Source organism: Nycticebus coucang, chromosome 14 (assembly GCF_027406575.1).
Source record: "Nycticebus coucang isolate mNycCou1 chromosome 14, mNycCou1.pri, whole genome shotgun sequence".
Classification (NCBI taxonomy): Eukaryota; Metazoa; Chordata; class Mammalia; order Primates; family Lorisidae; genus Nycticebus; species Nycticebus coucang.
This window is the reverse complement of record NC_069793.1, coordinates 58,784,355-58,801,930: the sequence shown is the minus strand read 5'-3', so window position 1 is coordinate 58,801,930 and position 17,576 is coordinate 58,784,355. Positions and strand designations below refer to the sequence as shown.

Sequence of the window (17,576 nt, the reverse complement as noted above, 5' to 3'; positions counted from 1 at the left end):
TTGTTTAGAGATGGAGCCTCACACTTGCTCAAGCTGGTCTTGAACCTGTGAGCTCAGGAAATCCACTTGCCTTGGCCTCCCAGAGTGTTAGGATTACAGGTGTGAGCCACCAAACCTGGCCTATCATTGTAATTTTCATTTCCCTGATAATTAGTGACAATGAGCATTTTTTTCATGTTTATTGGTCATTTGTCTTTCTCCTTTGGAAAAGTTTCTGTTAATGCTACTGGCCCACTTTTTAAAAGGGTTGTTTGTTTTATTTTTCTTACAGAGTTGCTTGAGCTCTTTTCAAATTCTGGATATTACCCCTTCATCAATGTGTAGCTTGTGAATATTTTTGCCCATCCTATAGGTTGTCTATTTGTTCTGTTGGTTGTTGCCTTAACTGTACAGAAGGTGTTTAGTTTAATCAAATCCCATTTATTAATTTTGGCGGTTACCATGATTGCCATTAGGTTTTAGTCATAAATTTTTTGCCTAAAAGTAGACCTACCATTTGTTCTAGAAATTCAATGGTTGAGTATTTACCCAAAGGAAAAGAAGACTTTTCATCAAAAAGACACCCACACCCAAATGTTCATTGTAGCACAGTTCATAACTGCAAGGATGTGGAGTCAACCCAAGTGCCTATCAATTCATGAGTAGATAATAAAATATTGTAGATGGATAACATGGAGTACCACTCAGCCATGAAAAAAGATGAATTAATAACTTTGCAATAAGTGTGGATGGAATTAAAGACCATTATCCTAAGTGAAGTATCTAAAGAATAGAAAAACAAACACCACATGCACTTGTTATGAAATTAGAGCTACCTATGAGCACACACATGCACAGAGGGAAGTAAAACTCAGTGGAAATCAACTGGAGAAGGAAAATAGCCTACCTAATAGTACAATGAACATCATTTCAGTGATGGGCACACCTATAACCAGGCCTCAAGCAATAATAAAATAATACATGTAACCTAAAATATATGCACCCTTTAAAATTTTGAAATAAAGAAGAAGGAAATTCTTTCATTTACTTTTACTTATATCAACCTGGAAGACTTACACTAAGTGAAATAAGCCAGACACCGAAATACAAATAGTGACTGATTTTGCTTACATGTGAAAGCTTAATAAATGTACAGTACCAGAGAGTAGAATAGTGGTTGCCAGGAGCTCAGGAGTGGGTGGGTGGTGTGTGTTGGGAATGGGAAATTGTAAAAGACTAAAAATTTTCAGTTCTAAGATGAACAATTTGTGAGGATCTAATCTACAGCACAGTGAAGACAGTTAATATATTATATACTTAAAATTTGCTATGGGAGCAGATCTCAACTATCCTTACTATATTCTCAACTATCCTTGCTATATACACACAGTAAGGCACCCTCTCTCCCCCCACGCTTGTGGTAATCATTTCACAATGTAAACATATATCAAATCCTGTTTTACACCTGTAATACATAAAATTTTTATTTGTTGACCACAACTCAATAAATGGGTAGGGGATAAAACTATAGATAAATCACACTTATTAATAAGCAGGAACAAATTCTAAAAAAGCAGCTTTAAACCTACTTTGTGATAACCATTCAAATGTACAATATTGCCTGTTCTGGAATATGAACTACAGCCATGACTTAATCAGTGGAAAAGAAGGAAGAGGGCTTACACTGCAGAGATACTAACACAGAAAAGAACAGAGATTACTGACAGCAAAACATGAGGCCATAGAATAATCAAGCCTCCTCAGTGATTACAGGTTATGCCACATCCTTGGATTCTAGGAAGCATTCACTCATTTAATGAACACTTGTGAAGCATTAACTGTATTCTAAGAAGAGGGTGAAGTGACAGTCCCTTCTTTCTGTCATGTTGTCCATGGCCTAGTGATCTCTCAGTCTCTGCCCCAAGTAACCATCAAATGCAGAATCAACTGCTAGCAGCTTTATAAGAATGATGGCCTAGGAGATACACTGGTGTCTTGGTGAATAGCCAAAGGCAGCTAGAGGGGGATGAAGTGAAGGCCTGAAAAGATGAGAAATCTTAGAAAACCTTCACATGTACTTGAGGATTCGAAGGTCTATGTGTGACTAACTGGAATCATCCAGCTATATTCTTTGTCTAAAGGCATATTGTGCATTGGCATCAATTCTGGGAAGGATGGGACCACTGGTTTTCATAAAGTGAGACTATAGAACATGAAAATCAGAGAAGGCAAAATCTTTCCCCAAGGAATGATTCTAAGAGAAAATGAAGACACTTCCCCCATAGGGTCTCTTTCTCTACCTCACTCATGGAACTGTCTACTCATTTTTGCTAGCATTAAATTGTGATATCTGAAAGAGCTGGTATAACATTTTAGAATTTCTAAATTTGTAAAGCAGTAATTCTTTCAATTATATTTTATAATACTTCTCCCTTATCAACTAGCTAAATTAAAACATCAATACATAAATCTCACAAGAATTGAAACTCTAAAAATTTTAAAAATGTTTTTAAATAAAAGTAAGGTTTTGGCTGTACACACCAGTATAACACAAAAGAAAAAGACAGCACATCATTTTATGGGAGCCATGAAATAAATAAAAACTCTATTATCCATATAACAAAAACATTTGTAGCCTTTTAATATTTTGAAATTTAAAAAAGAAGAAATTGAAAAGTAATGCATTTTATTGTATTAATAAAAAGCTTGGAAAATAAAAAACAATACAATGAAGAGATTGAATATCATCCTTTTTTCATTTTCTATCAACTGGAGAAAATGAGGAAAGTTCATAAAATAGTTGTAATAGCAACATCTAGAGATGGACCTTCCCATCGAGATCATTACCCCATTTTAGTAAAAGGCGAAGATTTATGCGATCTGAAGAGAAACCAGAGTATTATTACCCCATTGTAGAAATTTAGTCTATGGGGACAGTTGGTAGGTAGACTTTTTATAAAATTTATGCCTAGTCATTTTATAATTGTTATTAAGATACTTAATTGTTTTGGCATAAATAAGCTATATATATTATGTAAAATTTTTAAATAAATATGGACTAGCAAATAATGCCTCATATACTATCTATCAGCTTTGTGCTGACTTTATTAAGCAGAAGAAAACTATAAAGAGACAGATGACAACAGCTGTGTCCCACATCTGGAAATAAAATCTTCACTGTCTTCAAGGTTCTGGTTCTTGGGTGACACAGTAAGGAGCTAAATTTCTGAAAATACTGACACACCCTCTAAGTGTCGATCAGTGCACATAAATAAAGTCATATATCTTATATTGGTTAAGAAAAGTTTATTTAAATAAATGTGTGTTTATAACAATGCTTTGCCATTTGTTATAAATGCCAAATTGTAAGAGATCCATTGGATAGTATAGTCAATGTTTTAATCACATTCCTTTCTTATTTAAACAGTCAAATAAGGCTGATACTTTTTATACTGTCACATAACTAATCTTAATACTTATTGTATTAGGAATAATGTTTTCTGTTATTAGCTTTATTTAGGTCATACTATTTCAATGTCTGCACAGTGTTTCATTTGGTATGCAAGCTATAATTTATTTAACCAATGTCCTGTTTAAGAAAGTTAAGCATATTTCCATATTTTTGTCATTGTTAATAAAAATGCCCACCTACAAAAATCTTTCTGATTCTTCAGATTCAAAATGATTTCAGAATCTTTGAAATTTCTGGCACATATGGTACATGTGGTACATGTCAACTTTCCTTCCAGAAAGCCTGAGTCAATTTGTACCTTCCCATACCATGGTGAAGTATGAGGGGTTTAATTCCTACCCCTGCCAATCTGATACATAGGCATAACCACATATGCCTTGCCTATACGTCCTCTAATTATATTTCTTTAATATAAATATATTCAATATTCATAGAAATCTTTTTCAATCAGAGCTGTGTACATTAGTGCAATCAAGGGGTACAATGTGCTGGTTTCATATATAATCGGAAATATTCTCATCAAACTGTTCAATGTAGCCTTCATGTCATTTTCTTAGTTATTGTATGTAGACATTTGTATTCTTCATTTAGTAAGTTTCGCCTGTACCCATTCTAAGATGCACCATAGGTGTGGCCCCACCCTTTACCCTCCCTGCACCCTAACCTCCCCTCTCCCTTCCCTTTCCTTGGCCCTTTCCTCATAGTCTTGTGCTATAGTTGGGTTATAGCCTTCATATGAAAGCTATAATTTAGCTTCATAGTGGGACTGAGTACATTGGATACTTTTTCTTCCATTCCTGAGATACTTTGCTAAGAAGAATATGTTCCAGCTCCATCCATGTAAACATGAAAGAGGTAAAGTCTCCATCTTTCCTTAAGGCTGCATAATATTCCATGGTATACATGTACCACAATTTGCTAGTCCATTCGTGGGTCGATGGGCACTTGGGCTTCTTCCATGACTTAGCGATTATGAATTGGGCTGCAATAAACATTCTGGTACAGATGTCTTTGTTATATTGTGATTTTTGGTCTTCTGGGTATAAACCTAGTAAAGGAATTATAGGATCAAATGGCAGGTCTATTTTTAGGTCTCTAAATAGTCTCCAAACATCCTTCCAGAAGGAACAATCTTATGCTCCATATTGTTCTGTGCCATGGGAATAAAATGATACACAAGCAAATTCCTATCTCCATGATGTTTATAGTCTAGTTAGGGAAAGAGAAGGTGAAGGAAATAAATGCATGCAATTAGTAGTTCAATGTGGACATTGACCTCAATAAATTAAGAAATGAAGCTAGAAACCTTTGTCGTTCAGGAAGTACGATAAGTTCCTAGCACAAAAATTCTTGGTTTCTTGTCTCCCTGCCTTGTAACTCCCATTGGGATGGTCACCTCCTGGGTGATCCGGGGCCTCTGTTACCTCGTTAGCTACAATCCATAGGCTGTGCCTGGAAGAGTTCTCATCAGGAAGCCTCCTGCTGCTTTTCCACAAAGAAGCCTGTGCTTCATTGAATGGCACAGTATCTATGTAAATTACAGTGAAGCAGACAACATAAGACCTTTAGCTTGTATTTTAAAGGTCAGATGATTGCTGAAATTTATTCTAAGTTAAGACAGGTGTTGGTATCACCAGAAATTATAGAAATTCAGTTTGTAGATTGCAATTGATCCCTTTTCCCTCTTTGCAGATGAGTTATAAGGAAGAATTTCCAGATCCTCGGTGAAACTTTGTAGTTTAGACCCTAAATTAGGCCTTAAGCCCTCAACTGGCCTTCACAGAAGACCTTGGTTCCAAGTTTAATAGCATTTTATCAGACATCATACCTCCCTTCTACCCATCTCTGCTAGCTTTCTTGGGATTAGCATCCTGGCCCTGGTACAGGTGCAGAGTACAGCGTAGGGCTCTCTTAACTTCTTGATTGCGCAAGCAGTAAATGATGGGATTGAGCAATGGTACAATGACAGCATAGAGGACAGAAACCAGTTTGTTGGTGTCAAAAGCTGAGAGTGCCTTTGGCCGGGCATAGATGAAGATACTGGCTGCATAGAAGATGATCACAACAGTGAGATGAGAGGCACAGGTGGAAAAGGCTTTATGGCGTCCAGCAGCAGAGGGAATGCGCATCACAGCACCAGCGATGGCCATGTAGGAGGCCCCAGTGACAGAGAGTGGTCCTAGCAGAATAAAAATAGCCAGGACAAAATCTGTAAGCTCTGCTGTGGACATGTCCGTGCAGGAGAGGTTGAGCAATGGGGAGACATCACAGAAAAAGTGGTTGATGATGTTGGGACCACAGTAAGACAGCCGAGAAATGAAAAAGACTTTGACCATGGAGATGCTAAAACCTCCAGCCCACGAGCCAGCTGCCATCTGGACACACAACTGGCCACTGACAATAACAGGGTAATGGAGAGGATGGCAGATGGCCACGTAGCGGTCATAGGCCATAACGGCAAGAAGGACACATTCAGTGCAGGCCAAGCCCAGGAAAAAGTAGAGTTGTGTCATACAGCCTTCAAAGGAGATTAGCTGCCCACGGCCCTCTTTAGAACTAATGAAGCCAGCAAGCATCTTGGGAATAGTGACAGTGACATACCAGATCTCCAGAAAGGACATATTAGCCAGAAAGAAGTACATGGGTTTGTGGAGGGTGGAGTGGTTCCTAATTGCCACAATGATGAGTATGTTCTCAGTTAGCACCAACACATAGGCCACTAGTGAAACGGTGAACAGTAGTGCCCTCAGTGGCAGGGGAGCTGGGAATCCCAGCAACACAAAGTCACTCACTCTCCCACTATGGTTTCTCTTCTCCATCATTTCAATCCTGTCCACTGCTCTTCAGGAGATGAAAATAAGCGTTTTCAGGAGAAAGCAACAAGAGCCCAGCCTTTCTCTAGGTGGGTTTGCACTGGTGGAATGTCTATAGTGTATATAATTAATCACTGAGCTGAGGCCATGTTTTTTTCTCTTAAATCTGGAATGAAATTGAGGCAAACAAAAACAAAAAGAAATGACTTTGTGATGGGGATAGGATAGGAATCTATTCTGACCTTTGGAAAGGCATGTAGAGAGAAATCCCAGGTAAAAATGACACTAGTTGGTCCCAAAGAACATAGATAAGAAGCAGAAATAAAAATTGTGCTAAAGTGAGAATTTGCCTGTGAGCTGGATTGTGACTCTGTTTTAAGAAAATAAGTTACCCATGAAGGAGAAACAATAATAATGTTAATATACAGAACACAATATCTACCATATGTTATAAGTACTGACAGAATTCTGAAGAGTTTTCAGAATTAATTCACTTGTTTCTTCAGAATAATTCTGTGAGTTAGTACTGTTTAAAGTCCATACTTAATGTTAAAAGAAACTGAAGCAGAGAGTGTTAAAGGACTTATTCTAGCAGGGTCACAGATATAGTAAGAAGTGGAACAAGGAAGTTGGGACCTCAGAGCTTCAAAAACATTCAGGAAACATGAAGGAGGGGCTATGAAATACATCCTAGATTTACAACGGAGAGAGGAAATAGTTGAGAATCAGGTAGGGAAGCAATTCCCTTCTACAAGGAAGAAAGACTAAAGGGGAACACAAGGAAGTCACAGTACCAGTAAAATGAAAGTCCGACAGAACCCAATACTTGAGAGTCACCTGGAAATTAAATTAGGAAATGGATGCTGGATGGCCAAAGGATTTAGAATTCCATCAGTTCTAAAAGTTGTACTAACTGGGAATCAGGGTACAGCATCTCCCTTAGCTTCAAGACCAATATAAAGAACCACACCTATGGAGCAAATCGCAAGGGTACAAGTCAAATCTATTAAGTATAGAACATAAATATATTAACACAATAATTAAGTAAATGAGGTGAAAGCTGTATTAATTAGTTTGATGTAACATTCCAAAATGTATGAAAAATCAACACATCGTACCCCACAAATGCATAAATACATTCATGATCTATGTGTATTAGTCTTAATAAAAAGGAAAAAAAAAGAACCCCAAATTACCTTGGTATCAAAGAAAACACTTTGTTCTTTCAAAACTTCAAGTCCTTTCTGGGTCTCACGTAAAACAGACATTAGAATTTCCACATTGGAGTTGATACAAACAAAAGTTATTTCTGCCCAGTGTCCCTGTGTTGTTGTAGCATTGGGAGAGAGTATAGAGATTAGAAAGGGTGACAGAGCACATTCAGTTAAACATCTGGATGCTATTTCCTCTCAGAAGATTTTTTACTTTTTGGTCTTAGATCTATTTCTATGAGGTTAGCAGAGGCAGAATGTATTGATAAATCAATCTTCAACCTTGTGATTGTTTTCTCCCGGAATTTCTCTTCTCCTTATGCCATGCTGTCAGTACTTGAGCATTACCCAGTACAGGAGCCCTTGAAACTTCTCTCACTACTTCAGGATTGAAATGCAACTGCATTGTTTGAATTTCTTATCACTCTCATTCTTACCATCCATACCCATTATCTCATTTTTTGGAATTAGTGCTCTATCAGTTATGTTCTAGATGGGGGTTGGGAAGAGGATGGGACAGTGATGCTATTTAGACTGGTTCCTAACAAGCCACAGACAAGTACCTGTCCACAGTCTAGAGGTTTGGGGACTACAGTATGGCCCAAGAATGGTGGTACCTGAAAGATTCAGAAGACATGTACCTAGTCTTCAAGAAACTCATAAGCTAGCAGTAGGGACACGTCTTCATCATCTCATCCCTGAAAGTCTAAGATGCCATGCCTATCCCCACACCATGCATGTACACACATACATAAATGGGAACCTCACATCCATAGTTGCCATTTATTAACTCAGCCTTGATCCTTTCTTCTCAATACCTGTCTCATATGCCATTCATGGTGCTTTTGATCTTCTTGACCTCTGACCTTCATATTTATTCTTTAGCATTTTCTACCTTCATATTTAATGTGCCGCACACTTGAAAAACGTTAGCCTTTCACAAGTGGACTTCTAACTGGTCTCTTTGCCCATGTTCTCACCACGAAAGTTAAATAGAACCATTTTATTTCCCCACTTAAGATCTGTCCATAGTGTCTGTTTGCCTACATAATAATGTTCAAACCATTTATAAAGGCCGCTCACTACTTTCTCTAAAACCTTTTCTCTTGCCACCATCAACACTGTATTTTATACCAGTCAGCTCTCAGAACACAACATGTATATCACTTTATAGCTCTGCTCCCGTCACAATCTCCATGAGCACAGCTAACTTTTATTAGCCTTCCAGTCTTGGTTTATGTGGCATCTCATCATAGAGACATGAGTTCCCCCTTGTGTTTTTTTCCCCCCTTTCTCTTCATAGGTTTGATGAGGTTCCTCTAAATACTATTCCTACCTAGAGCCTATGAAATCCTGTAAGTCATTTTACTTGCTGTATCACTACTGCTATTGCTCTGATAGTAAAGGAGGAACTATGTAGCTGAAGTGGCCATGTATGTCCTTAAAGTTATAACGAGGAGTGGAAGTAATTCTCTGGATATCAAATGGATTTTTCAAATATACAATGTTTAGAAAAATCTTTTCTATGCATGATATTCCTCTATTATAATGAATGACATTAGCTTCCATGAAGTCAGCTATGCCAGAGATCTGGAAACTTCCTAGATCTTTTCTATCTATCCTATCCTCACACCCACCACCTATTCCATACATGGCTGATCCAAGTCCTATCTGAACTGTCTCTTAAATTGTCTTACACATCTGTCCCCTTTCTCCTATACTTTTACAGCCTCCCCCCTAGTTTCTTAGTTATCACCTCTCCAAAACTACACATACTTCTACAGAATAGATTATTTATTGCTATGCCTGTCTCTTCTTCTAACAATAATTGCTATTACAGGATATGCTTTACTTACTGATTTTTAATGACTTGTATGTGAATGGAAAAATAGAGGAAGCCATAATATGGGCACAACAGATGAATTGCAGATAATAGGAATGGAATATAGAAAAAGCAGAATGTAAAAATAATTTGGATATAAATGATTCAAAACAGAGAATTTAAGTGGATTACCAGAAGATATAACAGAGTTTAATTAATATGTAAAGAAAATATACATTGATTGTAGAGCTTCAGGGACCAGACAAAACATGAAGAAGTTAGATTAAGTTCAGGAAGATTGAATTGCAATGGCTAAGAGGTATGATATTTAGATAGAATGAGCTTGCTATATAGACAATAGACCCAATGAAAGAAGATTAGGTGGACATAGCCAGAATATGTCTCAAGGAGAGATAAGGAATAGCAGATCAGAAAGAGTGTAGGGATGGAAGGCAGCTATGCTGGAAAAGATGAGGAAAGTGATATCAGACTCAGTGTTAACAGAATAGACCAGACATGGAAAATATTGGGTGCTTTGGGGTTTTATTAGAAGTAGAGAGGAATAAAAAAAAAAAAAGAAGTAGAGAGGAATAATAAGATGGGTGGATTGGATAGAAGTAAAGAAAACATAGGAAAATTGACCAGTTGAAGAGGAATCAGCAGATAACAGAATCTACTCACTTTATTCAGATATCATTGACTCATCAGGGTCCTCTTGAGATAATCAGGTTGGTTTATCAGGAGATAATGTGGGGACTCATCTGGAAAGAAAGTTGAAGCATCAGAAGAAAGAAAGATAGGATGAAGACTCCACCTTTTCTTCCTCCCATGGCCAGAGAAATGTCAAACAAGGAAAGGCAACTTTATCTTACACCTCCCTTCCTTCGTCACATTTGCCCTCCTCCTCTGATGCTTTGGGATGACTCTGAGGCAGAAGCTTAAGAGACCAAAAGAGGCACAAGAGGGAAAAAAGAGGCAGAGCAGAGGACAGAGGAAGGAAATGTTCAGGACACTCAGGAAACAGAAGTTTTTTAGGAAGTTTCATGAAGGAAAGTGTGTCACAACACCCACCTCATAGTTTCCCCCCTTGCCTTCTGGTTCCCGGAAGGCTCCATTTCTTTCTGTCATGCTCCCACTCCACTTCTTGTTTTCCAATGATTTTTACTTCTTTCTGTGCCTATGTGTTCCTATCAATTAGTTCCAAAGTATTAGACAACTCATTACTGCCACATCATTAACAAGATGTGGTGTACACACACACACACACACACACCATGGGGTACTACTCATCCATAAAAAGAAATGAATTAATGTCTTTTGCAGCAATGTGGATGGAAATGGAGACCATTATCCTAAGTGAAGTATTTCTTAATAAATGTTATGTATTGTTCAAGAAATATTTGTTGAGACTGGAGGGAGAGAAATTATTAGTGGTAATATTGAAATATTAGAAATAAAAGAAGGATTTTGAGTTGAAGAAGGATTCTCATAAGTAACTGGGAGAAAAAATTTCTTGAAATTTAAATAATTTAGAACCAAATGAGCATGATTAGGCAGTATCATTGCTTATGTCATTGTGCTACTTATAAATCTCACAGATCTCATCATAGGAGCAAAACTTTGGGAATGGAAAAGATACTAATGAAGTCATGGGATACTGACCAAGCCATAAGAAAGTGAAGCAGCAGGTGCAAAGAAAGGTAGGTTATAAAAGACTACCTGCAAATAAAAATCATACGCCATAAACGTTGTAATAAACTCTATTTTGAAAAAAGGCCAAAAATGTGTGTATGTGTGTATACATTTTTGTGTGTGTAGATTATATGTGTGTGTGTGTGTGTGAATTACTATACTGTTAGTTGAAAAACCATCAAAGCCAGCAACTGGTTGAACTGGTATTGATTTGGTCGATATGTTAGTACTCCCCAAATGAGGGATGTTTTCAATAGTTTAGATTTATTAAGGTTGATGTCAGATATCAGATGTCAGATTGCCGTTGGTTATTATTATGAGTCAACAGACCACATTAATAGGCTAAATAAATTAAACCATAACCATTTCAATGTATGTAATATTCAACTCATATAATAAACTCAACAGCCATGATGATAGAGGGGTCATAGTCTTAGGTAAATATAGGTCCATATTTCTTTATTCACAACAAATTGGATATTTCCAATTTTAAAAAGGCAATATACCGCATATACTATACATTTTCAAACCCAGACAGTTCTGAAGCAGCATCCTATAACTAACATACTAATAGCTCTACATGAAAACATGTGACTATTTTTACAACATGAAATAAATAAAGACCATAAACAATATCATATCAAGTCATGATAGATTTTGTCAGTTTAGGCTCCAAAATTAGGAAAAAACTGTTCTTTTCAAAGGTGCTTGGAATTTGGAATTGCAGATTGCTTGTGGATTCTGTACCTATTTAAAACCAAATGGATATAGGAAATGGGGAATTACTAGGTAAGTTTTTATTAAAACAGAAGATGGCAAGAATACTCTCTATCCCTGTTATTTCATATTGCTTTGGCAATTTTTGTCAACACAAGACAACATGACATTTAAAAATATTGAAAATATAGGTGAAAAAATATTAGTTGCATATAATATGATCATGCTTATGCAATATATGAGTACTAAGCTAAAAATTGTTAGATTATTATAGGAAATAATACAGAAATATGCCAGGTACCCTTTGCCAAGTTTCTCACATGATAATGTGTTACAAAACCATAGTACATTATCTGTATATATCCACACACATATGTTCAGGATACAGAAAGCCCTCATGTTGCCCTTTTGTACGCAGAACCATTTCTCTCCTGCCCTGAACTTTCCTTTAACCCCTGCAACAATAATCTGTCCCCCGTTGCTTTAACTTGCCATTTCAGGAGTGCTATACTATAATAGAATCACATATTATGTAGTCTTTTGGAATCTTTTTCCACTCAGCATAATCTTCTGCAGATTCACTTCAGGGCTATTAGTAACACAGCTGCTATAGACATTTGTGTAAGGTTTTTATGTGAACATAAAATTTTAATTTCTCTGGGAAAAATACAGAGTGCAATAGCTGAGTCATACATCAATTGAATGTTCACTTTTTAAAGAAACTTTCAAACTGTTATCCAGAGTGGCTGTTCCACTTTGCATTACTACCAGAAATGTCTGATACAGATTTTCCACATTCTTGCCATCATTGAATGTTGTCACTATTTTTTATTTTAGTGCTTTTGATAGTTATATCATGATCTTACTGTGGATTAATTTGAATTTCCTTAGAAGCTAGCCAAAAGGAACCCTTTTTTTATGTGTTTATTATCCACCTATGTATCTCTCCATTGAAATGTCTCTTCATATATTTTGCTTATATTCTACAAATTGACAGATTATTCTCTTTAAATTGGTGTTTTGAGAGTTCCTTATATACTCTAGATCCTAGTTCTGCCTGGTTCGCAAATATAGGGTGGCCATAAAGTTCTTTTACAATTTTAAATTGCACACTATTTTAAATTGCCCTTGAACTTTATGGTCGTCCTGTATACTCTCACACGTTCTATTTTGATCCTTTAACAAGATATTTTACAAATCAAATATTTTAATTTTGATAAAATCTAATTTATCAATTTTTTATTTAAAGAATATTTTTAGGTGTGAATTCTTAGAAATCTTTGTCCAGCCCTAGATGCCAAATATTCCTTCCTATGTTTTTGTTCAAGTTATTCAATTTTGAATTTTACATTTAGGTCAGTGATCCATTTTGAGTAAATTTCTGTATATCATATGAGACTTGGACTGACATTTATCCACAGATGCCCCAAATCCACAGGTGTCCAAGTGCTTCAGAACCATTTGTTTAAAAGGCTTTCTTGGGCTGAGGGAGGGTGATTGGTGGGATTACACCTACGGTGCATCTTACAAGAGTACATGTGAAACTTAGTAAATGTAGAATATAGATGTCTTAGCACAATAACTAAGAAAATGCCAGGAAGGCTATGTTAAGAAATGTCCCTTCTATACCAATTTTCTTAATTGTTCTGATCATGAAGCGATGCTGAATATTATCAAAAGCTTTTTCTGCATCAATTGAGAGAATCATGTGGTCTTTATTTTTTAGTTTGTTTATGTGCTGAATTACATTTATAGATTTATGTATATTGAACCAGCCTTGAGAGCCTGGGATAAATCCTTATTTTGGTTGGTTAAAAGCCTATTGCATCTGCAAATAGGATTGCAATGCCTGCTTTTTTCTGCTTTCCATTTGCCTGGAGTATAGATGACCATCCCTTCACCTTCAGTCTATATTTGTCTTTTAATGTAAGATGAGATTCTTGTATGCAGAAGATATCTAGCTTGAGTTTTTGTATCCAGTCAGCCAACCTGTGCCTCTTTAGAGGACAATTTAAATCATTCACATTAATTGAGAATATTGATAAGCCTTTCGAGGGTCCAGTGGACATTTTTAATCCTTTTGCGACTGTGGAAGTTGGAATTTGATCAAAATTTTCTGGTTGGGTTTACTTCTGTGGTGGAGGATTATGCTGGTCTTTATGGAGGATAGGTCTGAGAATATCCTGGAGAGCTGGTTTAGTTGTGGCAAATTTCTTCAACATGTGAATGTCATTAAAGTATTTAATTTCTCCATCATAGATGAAACTCAGTTTAGCTGGATACAGGATTCTGGGTTGAAAGTTATTTTGTTTTAGGAGATTAAAAGTTGATGACCATCCCCTTCTTGCTTGAAAGGTTTCATCAGAGAGATCTGCAGTTATTTTAAAATTCTTCCCCTTGTGGGATGGTTTTCTTTCATCTGGCTGCTTTCATTATTTTCTCCTTTGTATTAACTTTAGTGAAATTGATTATGACGTGTCTGGGAAATGTCTTATTCAGGTTGAGTCGTGCTGGGGTTCTGAAACTGTCTGCTATCTGAATTTCAGAATCTCTTGGCATGTCTGGAAAGTTCTCGTTCATAATCTCATGGAGAAGAGACTCTGTGCCTTGTGAAGACACTTCATCTTTTTCGGGGATCCCTATAAGATGAACATTGGTTTTCTTCAAATTATCCCAGAGCTCTCTGAGAGAGTGATCTGTTTTTTCCCTCCATTTCTCTTCCTCTCTGAGAGTCTGAGAGTATTCAAAAGCTTTGTCTTCAATGTCAGAATCCTTTCTTCTGCTTGCTCCATTCTGTTACTGAGGGATTCTACTGTGTTTCTCAGATCTTTGAGGGCTGCAACTTCTTGTCTCAGTGTGTCAAAATCTTTGGTCATTTGGTCTTTGAATTCATCGAATTCTTGAGACATCTTTTGGGTTACTGCTTAGAATTCTAATTCGATCTTATTTGCTATCCAGATTCTGAATTCAATTTCTGACATCTCAGCTATTTGTTTGTGCATGATATCTTGTGCTGTGTCTGCCCCATTGATCCTTGGAGGAGTTGATCTACTCTGATTATTCATATTGCTAGAGTATTTCCTTTGATTTTGTGTCATGATTGTTTTTCACCATTCACTCTGGCCGTCCTCAGAGTTAGGGTGGTGTCTTTCTGAGATTAGACCCGGGGGAATCACTCTATTGTTGCTGGATCTTTATAGGGAGTGACCCTGTATAGCTCTTCTGGGGCTGCCCAGCCAGGGAGTTCTGGTTGTGGGAGCAGCTCCAGAGTGTGACATCCCTGGATCCAGCAACAGGGTGGGGGGTGGTGCACACAGTTCTGGGGGTGCCTGGCGCCCAGTGACTTTGGCACAGAGGACCCAAGGCTCCAAAAGTCTCTGGCCAGGAGAAGAGCTCCACGCAGAGGCAGGGTGGAGGCAGGGAGGGTACAGGAGGGAGGATGCAGGGTTGTGCGGCTCCACAAGTTCCTCGTCAGGGCATGGGGAGGCCGGGTGGGTGGGGTAGCAGGTCCCTGTGCAGCTCTTACCGGGTCCGGGAGGGTCCTGGTGCAGCTCTTTCTGGGGTCTGGGAGGGTGCGATAACCGGTCCCAGTGCAGCTCTTCTGGAGGTGGGAGGGTGCCCATCACAGGTCCTGGCACAGCTCTTCAGTTCTTGAGGCCAGGAGCCAAGGTTGAAAGGGACTTCTGGTGATGACCTTCTTGCCGGTGAGGACTTTCTGCAGAGTCCTCCTCCTCCTCCTTGTCTCTCCCTCCTGGCCAGTTCTAAGCTTTTTTGTTGAAATTTCCTACATTCACAACCACATCATCTGCCATAGTAACAGTTTTATATCTTTCTTTCTGATCTGTATGGCTGTGATTTCCTTGCCTTGCCTTCTTTTATTATTAGAATTTCCATAAACTATGTTGCAGAGGAGAGGTGAGTAGATCTCCTTATCTTATTCCGTATCTAGGGAGAAGGCATTAAGTCTTTTACCATCAAGGAAAGTATTGGTCATAAGTTTTGAAGTTTTTATTTCATTTTAAAGTGAAATTTTATAAATTACAGTATGAAACATGTTTTTATATATGTGTACATTGTGTAATGATAAAACCAAACTAATTAACATATTCATTTTATAAATTTTATAAATTACAGTATGAAACATGTTTTTATATATGTATACATTGTGTAATGATAAAACCAAACTAATTAACATATTCATTACCTCATATACATTTTTTTTGTGAGCACATTTAAAGTGCACTGTCTTAGCAATTCACAAGTAAATGGTGCATTATTATTAACTATAGTTACTTCTTGTTCAGTAGATCATCTCCAGAACTTATTACTCTAAAGTCTAATTGAAACTTTGTACCCTTTTATCAACATATCTCCACTCCCCTCCTGTTTATCCTCCTTCCCTCAGTCCCTAGTAACTACCATGCAACTCTGCTGCTCCAAGTTCAAATTTTTTAGATTTCCCATACAAGTGAGATAGTGCAGTCTTTGTCTTTTTGTTTCTGGCTTATTCTCTTAGCATAAGGTCCTTCAGATTCACCTATGTGTTCATAAATAACAGATCTTCTTTTTCCAGGCTAAACAGTATTCAATGTGCACATGTGTTACATTTATTTTAATTATTCATCTGTTGATGAACACTTGGGTTGATTTCAGAGCTTAGCTATTGTCAAAAATTCTGCGATAAACATGAGAGTACAGATATCTCTTCTATTCCATTTCCATTTGTTTGGATATTTACCCAGAAGTGGAATTGCTGGATCATATGTTAGTTCTATTTTTAATATTTTGAGAAACATTCATACTGTTTTCCAAAATGGAAGTACCAATTTATATTCCCATCAACGGAATACAAGGGTCCCTTTCTCCACATTCTTGCTTACACTTGTTATCTTCTGTCTTATTTATAATAGTCATTCTAACAGGTGTGAAGTAATAGCTCATGGTTTTCATTTGCATCACCTGGTGAGTTTTAAAAATAATTATTGGGGAGGAGGAAGACAAGATGGCGGACTGAAGCCAGCTTTCAACAGAGGCTCCCGTCCAGAAGGAGAGTTAAGGAACAGGAACTTAGTAAGTATCCTGGTGGACTTGAGCCACACCAAGAGAGAAGGTTGAAGAACACACATCAACACTGCTGAGGCAAGCTGTGATCACAAGGACGCAAACAAAAGGTACAAAATCCACCACCAAGGGGACGGGAATCCCCCTCCCCCATGAGACCGGCTCAAGAGCCCCACAATTAAACAAACGGGCAGAAAATAAAGGCCCTCCCACTACACTCCACGGGAGAGACCTTCTAAAAACTGGACCTACCTCCCCTACTGGGGTGCCGTGGCGTTCTCCTGCCGGGCATAAAACTGAATAAAACTTTAAAAATCCTTTGCTGGCAACCCTGAATCCCCAACACTTCCCTCCTGCCCACTGAGGTCTGGAGGCCTGTCCCCCAGGAGTTCGGATTCTTGAGTGATTTCTCAAGGGGAGTGGACAGTCCCCGAGTTGCGACTGGTCAGCATTGACTCTGAGGCACGCGAGTGAGGGGAGGACACCGGGCTGAGGGGGAGTCACGCCTTGGTGGCATTTCCCTGTGGTGCGGTGCAGCAGCCCTCCCCGTGCATCAATATGGCCAGGCATAAAACTGAATGAAACTCTAGCTTCCCCTCAACTCTCACTTGGGGTCTGGGGGCATGTCCCCCAGGAGTTCGGATCCTTGGGTGATTTCTTGAGGGGAGTACACAGTGCCCGAGCCGCGACTGGTCAGCGCTGACTCTGAGACACACGAGCGAGGAGAGGGCACCAGGCTGAGGGGGAGTCACGCCTCGGCGGCACTTCCCTCTGGTGTGGTGCAGCAGCCCTCCCCGGGCAACATTACG

The 17,576-nt window shown here is 38.2% G+C and overlaps 1 protein-coding gene across 1 annotated transcript; it reads right to left on the bottom strand.

Moving 5' to 3' along the window:
* Window positions 1-5,286: 5,286 nt before the first annotated feature.
* Window positions 5,287-6,270, bottom strand: LOC128565538 (olfactory receptor 226-like). Its single transcript, XM_053562049.1, has one exon. The coding sequence runs from the start codon at window positions 6,268-6,270 to the stop codon at window positions 5,287-5,289; it is 984 nt and encodes a 327-aa protein (XP_053418024.1).
* Window positions 6,271-17,576: the final 11,306 nt, after the last annotated feature.

Bases quoted from the DNA above. Each gene is read 5' to 3' on its own strand.
- LOC128565538 (XM_053562049.1), bottom strand. From the start codon at position 6,270: ATGGAGAAGAGAAACCATAGTGGGAGAGTGAGTGACTTTGTGTTGCTG.